This window comes from Simochromis diagramma, unplaced genomic scaffold, assembly GCF_900408965.1.
Source record: "Simochromis diagramma unplaced genomic scaffold, fSimDia1.1 OVJJ01000549.1, whole genome shotgun sequence".
Lineage (NCBI taxonomy): Eukaryota > Metazoa > Chordata > Actinopteri > Cichliformes > Cichlidae > Simochromis > Simochromis diagramma.
In genome coordinates, this window is record NW_024387379.1 from 158260 (window position 1) to 164259 (window position 6000).

The 6000-nt window shown below is 39.3% G+C and overlaps 1 protein-coding gene across 1 annotated transcript; it reads left to right on the top strand.

The window, feature by feature from the left end:
• The first annotated feature begins 978 nt into the window (after positions 1–978).
• LOC120720114 lies at positions 979–4470 on the top strand. The gene is made up of 4 exons (XM_040009748.1): positions 979–2259; positions 2567–2725; positions 2807–2860; positions 3295–4470. Exons 1-4 carry the CDS (start codon positions 1050–1052, stop codon positions 3540–3542), a joined length of 1671 nt encoding a protein of 556 aa, XP_039865682.1. The 5' UTR covers positions 979–1049; the 3' UTR covers positions 3543–4470.
• Positions 4471–6000: the final 1530 nt, after the last annotated feature.

A 6000-nucleotide genomic window follows, 5' to 3' on the forward strand; every position in this document is an offset into this window, starting at 1 on the left:
AGTTTGGTTTTTGTTTTGTTTTTTCAGCATTTGACATTACTGCAATGCTTTGACAAAAAACGACTTCACTTAAATAGAACTGCAAAGCTAAATTAAGTCTATCAAAATGTGTTTCAGTTTGTTTAGGGGTCTGGCACAAATCTTGCCTTGCAAAATTGGCAAATCAGAATTGCCACCAGTCAACACAGGTGTGTATCCCATTCATATTTGGCTTGACTTTGTTTTTCAGTTTATTTTTACCTGTCTAAAGTATTGATCAATTAAAATAACTTTTGTTCTTACATTCCAGAAAGAAGAAATTTCTGAATATTCAGGGGAGGATGGATTGCCACATTCAGTTCTGGATCAAATATCAAGCGATGATGATGGCAACCACAGCATATCAGAAGAAGAATATGTGCCAGATTCAGAGTCATATGATGAAGATTCAGATGAAGACATCTCATTATTGCCAAGCACATCAAAAGGTCTGCTATGCCAAAATGACATCTCCAAAGCGCATGAACAATCAGATTCAATGAATTTAATCCACAACTTGACAAAGGACAAGCCACAAGATAAAAGTGAGCTTTGCGAAACTGAATCAGAAAAAATGACTTTAAGTAAAAGAAATTACTGCTATTTTTGTGGCAAACCACAAGCTAAAATTTCCCGCCACCTGAAAACGCACAAAACAAGCTCCTGATGTTGTGCATGCATTTTCCCTGCCTAGAGACTCAAACGAGCGTAAAAGTCTGTTAGAGAAATTGAGAAATAAGGGAAATTTTAAGCATAATGCTGCAGTTTTGCATGGTTGGAGTGGGACCACTGAAAGTGAAGAGAAGACCCAAGATTAAAGCAGTAGAGGGAAAGTTCGCTCATTGCTTTTATTGTCAAGGGATGTATGTTCGCAAGGATCTTTGGAGACATGTCCGCAGATGTCCGAACAAACCAAAAGATGACACGGAATAAAGAACCTGGAAGAAACCAAAGTACTCGGCCTGGCTTTAACTCTGGAGTCTCAGTGTTATCCGCAGGTGTCAAGTGGAGTCTGGAAGGTTCTTGCTGTTATGAAACAAGATGAGATTGCCTCAGCTGTGCGAAATGACTTTACTGTTATTCAGTTTGCCCAGTCCCTCTACAATAAACATGGACAAGACCCTACAAAGTATGATTATATACGACAGAAGCTTCGTGAAGCGGGACGTTTGTTGTTGTGTCTGCGCACAGAATTCTCAGTGCATAACATGGAAGAAGCTATTAAGCCTGCTAATTTCCAGAGAGTTGTGCAAGCAGTAAAGAAAGTTTCAGGTTTTGATGAAGAGACACTGTCATACAAAACTCCAAGCCTTGCGCTGAAACTGGGACATACACTGCATAAAATGTCTGACATTATCCATTGTCGTGCCCTCATGACAGAGGATGAAGCCCTAATCAAGTCCACTGATGCGTTCAAGAAGTTGTATGTCTCCAAATGGTCCGAGATGGTGTCTCACCGTGCCTTGAACACATTGAGTGAGGCAAAGTTTAACAAGCCATCAACATTGCCCTTTACAGAAGATGTTCGGATTCTCCATCACTACCTTCAAAAATCTGCAGAAAGTGCCTTTTGCAGCTTGGAGAACGAAGCCACAGCTCAGAATTATGCCCAACTTGCACAAGTTACACTCTCACAAATCATTGTGTTCAACCGAAGACGTTCTGGAGAGGTTTCAAAGATGCGCCTCAAAAGTTTTCTTGAAAGAGACAAAACAGCACTCCACACAGATGTTGCCATGGGGCTCTCAGAAATGGAACAGAGACTCTGTAACTATTTCTGTAGAATAGAAATAATGGGAAAAAGGGACAGAAATGTTCCAGTTCTGCTAACACCAAGCATGCTCGATGCTCTGTCACTACTGGTTAGTAGGAGGCCTGACTGTGGTATTTGTGCCACTAATATCTACCTCTTTGCAAGACCCCGATCAATGAGTCATTACAGAGGAATGGACTCCTTGCGTGTTCATGCACACCAGTGTGGAGCAAAGCAGCCTGAGTATCTAAGATCGACACAGCTCAGAAAACATGTTGCCACACTCTCACAAGTCCTTAATTTGAAAAACAACGAACTTGATCAGGTTGCAGATTTCCTGGGTCATGATATCCGCGTTCACCGCGAATTCTACAGATTACCAGTTCCCACAACACAGCTGGCCAAGATTTCCAAACTGCTTTTAACACTGGAAAAAGGACATCTTTCCCAGATCCAGGGGAAATCACTGGATGAGATCAAAATAGAAGGTTTGTATTGAAAGGAGCAAATATTAGGGCAGTAGTTGAATATTATGCTTTATCAACAGAATTAAAACCTAAAAGCACAGACCATTCTGTTAAATGTCCATGATTTAAGGTTCTTGAAGTCTATTGTTTCATCACTTTGCAACATTTGGCAAACTGCAGAGTGGTGACCTTAAATAGTAAAACTATGTACTATAATTTCCAGTATTTGTTCTGTATTTTGTCATATCTCGTTGTTAATGTGAGGTTTTTGGGGGGGTTGTGTTTGGTTTTTTGGTTTTTGTTTCCCCCCCCCCCCACAATTTCTCAGATGAAATTGCATTAAGTGATGCTGAAACAAAGGACAGTGAGAGTGAATCAGATGATGATGACACAGCACTCACAATGTCGGCGTGTGGCACCAGTGAGCCTGTACATGCAGTAGCTGATTCCACAAACACAGCGCAGCTCCAAGACACTGTAGATTGTGGTAAGTTACCAGTAGCTTGGTTTCTGTGGATAAAATGTTTGTTACAAATATTAAAACTTAATCAAATTGTGTAATCAGCAGATGAAGGACCACTCACAATGCCTGCAGCAAGTGAGACTGCTGCTCCCTCTGAAGGTAAGGGGTGCAGTTGGTTCTCTAAGCTTATTATTGTTTCATCACTTTGCAACATATGGCAAACTGCAGAGTGGTCGCAAAAAGTCACCTGGATGAGTGACAAAATGTTTCTCCCACTGAAAACGCTACGTCCAGATTAACAGAATCAACGTTTTGGGATTTACTTACCTGGATGATTGAGCATGCATCAAGAGAATTTTATTCAACTTTTTATTCAGTCTTTTATTCACAGCGGAACACTAAATGTTGTCTCATTTTAGAAATTTGATAAATTTTCAAAGAGAATTTTAGCTCGTTTTGATATTGATGGTAGCAACACATTTCAGAAGTTAGTACAGGGTAGCATCCATTCTTTTAACAAGCAAATGTTTTTTGTTTTTTTTTTGTTTGGTTTTTTGTTTGTTTTAACTACTACTACTTTATATATCTTCCAGAGAAAAATGCTGCTCAATCCCACAATTCCCGAAGAGCTCCCAAAAACATGTGGTCCAAGGCTGAGGTTGCTGCAGTGATGAGGCATTTTAAAGACCACATAAACGAAGGGAAACTAGCCACCAAAAATGAATGCAGTCATTGCAAATTGGTAGAAGATCCGGTGTTGGCAGGAAGAACAGTTCAAAACATAAGAGATTTTGTAAGAAACAGAGGATTAACTGCAAAAAGGCAGAAAAAAATGAACTAAAATAACTGTTTAGCCAGATGTGGTTTTACATCTTGGTCAGATTGCCAATTGTTGTTAACACTGATGTTCTGTTTAAAGAAAAAAAAAGTTCTTGTTAAATACAGAAGCAGTTTGTATTTCATAATTTTTACATTTAATTTATTTAGTTTTTTTTTGACGGGTTATATTTAAAATAAAAAATTATAAATGCATATTTTCTCCCCTTAATATTTACCTTTAAACTATTAAAATTCATTTTAAATGTTTTTAATTTTTCTGTTTTCTATATTTTTATATTTCTGTGGGAAGCGTGGGCATTTTTGTCCATAGATTTGTTTTTTTATTTATGGTTAAAATTAATGTTCAGATCCAAGAACACTAATAAAATGATGTTCCAGTAATCCTGTGTCCTGTCAGATGTGTATTCATGGTAATGATGAGCTATTTAAATATTACATCATTGTCCCTTTAAAGACCCAATATTGTTTTTTTTGGACCTCATAAAACACATTGTTGTCAAGTGGACAATGTCTCCAGAAAACACAATAGAGTCTGGTTGGTGTGTATCAGTGTATCTAGACTTCTATAGGGAGTGTATGAGGTCTGAAGTGACCCAAATTTTTTTCAGAATTTTTCGAACACTTTAACCTCGCTCCCTTGGCTCTAAGTCCTTTGAAAAGGGTAGTCCACTTAAACCACCACCGGGCGGATTGACGTAGGATAGTCCCTCCATACCACATAGACCCGTGTGTGTGTGTGTGTGTGTGTATCTCTGTTGGAGAATTTAGTCTGTGCAGTCATAACTTGGCATGCTTTCATGTGAAAATAACAGATCTGGGCTGCATCTGCAACAAAATCAAATCTCAGTGACGAGTTAAGTTCTGGCCCGCGAGTCAAAGTCAGCTGCGTGTTTTTATGCTGGCAAAGGTCTCAATCTTTCCACTTGTATGAAGGCTGGTTAAAACAATCCCTGTGACCAGTAAGTCCAACCCATTGTGGTATTCTCCAGAAAAGTTCTGGTGTGTCACAAATTCCATGACAGTTGTAGGTTTTTGTTTTTTTGGAGAGGAGATTCACGTCTACATCTCAAAATTAAAAGTCTAATTTCTAGTTTAACCATATTTGACTCAATCGCAGGATTCATGACATGACAAAATGACAATTTAGTGCTTAAACAATGTTGATAAATGAATGCTCTCTGAGTTTTCAGCTCCCAGAGAACAACTATGGGCTGATAAATTCGCCTATTTAATGTTACGTAATACAATGCGTGAATAAGGAAGGTAGTGCAACAAACAGGGAGGCTCTTTTTTTTTGTTTTAATGAATGAATGGATTTTATTTAGAACAGCTCATCTTCTCTTATGCATGTTTAGGCCCCAAGCTGGTCAAACAGGTTCTGACTGGCAATGAAGAGAGAGCCAGCAGAGTTAATCACCGCAACAGCTTTTTAACACACACACACACGCACACACACACACGCACACACACACAGTGTATGCACGCATAATAAGCAAGTAATTGATTGAGATTTAAATTATGGGTTCACTTGAGCAATTAACTCTGAAAAACAAAATATTCCTCCTCGTGGTTATTAGAAATTGCGGTGCTGGCGTAATCCCTAAAGCACATTCCCAAACATGCCTGCTCTTGACAAAAGAAAGCCAAACAACTTGGTCCGATTTCTCAGACACACCTCACAACACATAACAGCTCATGCAGTTGTGCTAACCAAGACACATGTGATTCACATCACTGAGGGAAAAGAACAGGGCTTCTCAACTGGTATCAAAGGATAAAACTGCGTTTTTCAATCGCACTGTGTGTTTTACTTATGATGTTGTGCTGGGTTCATACACACTAAGCGCAAAAGGAAGCTAATCAGTGAGAATTAGGCACAAACAGCTGTCAACCGCCCTCCCTCTTCTTCCTCCTCATTAGCTGGTCCCTGAGGGTTCTCCCTGACATGAACCCTGCAGTCCAGCAGCCCAACACCAGAGTAACAGAGGCAGATGAGCAAAGCAAGCTGACAGTTTTAATTAGAAGAGCCACGTGAGTTGTAATTAGCCCTCTAATTATTACTCAGATTGTGAAAACCAAACTGTAATAAACAAAAGGTTGTCGGGTTTTTGCAGCTGTGAATATTAATAAACCTGATTTGAACATCCTGAACGCTATTTTGCAAACAGAGACAATCACTTAGAGTATATATACATGCATATCTCCCAGTTATATATAAGCAGCCTGCTCCCTTTTTGAGTTATAATGAGCAGTGAAGGTGGAAAAAGACAGGTGAGGCTGATGGTTCAACAAACTTCCTGCAAGGGAAGATCAGACCTTGAGTGCCAATTGATCGAGCAAGCAGGCACACGGCCACAGTAAAAGTTCTCCTTGTCCACTTTGGTGATTGAACAACTCTCTTGCAGGTGGTAAATGATCTGATATTCCATGACCACAGTGTTGGGAAGATTACTTTTAAA

Bases quoted from the DNA above. Each gene is read 5' to 3' on its own strand.
- LOC120720114 (XM_040009748.1), top strand. From the start codon at position 1,050: ATGAAACAAGATGAGATTGCCTCAGCTGTGCGAAATGACTTTACTGTT. The intron at 2,260-2,566 runs GTTTGTATTGAA...ACAATTTCTCAG, and splicing joins GGATGAGATCAAAATAGAAG to ATGAAATTGCATTAAGTGAT. The intron at 2,861-3,294 runs GTAAGGGGTGCA...TATATCTTCCAG, and splicing joins GACTGCTGCTCCCTCTGAAG to AGAAAAATGCTGCTCAATCC.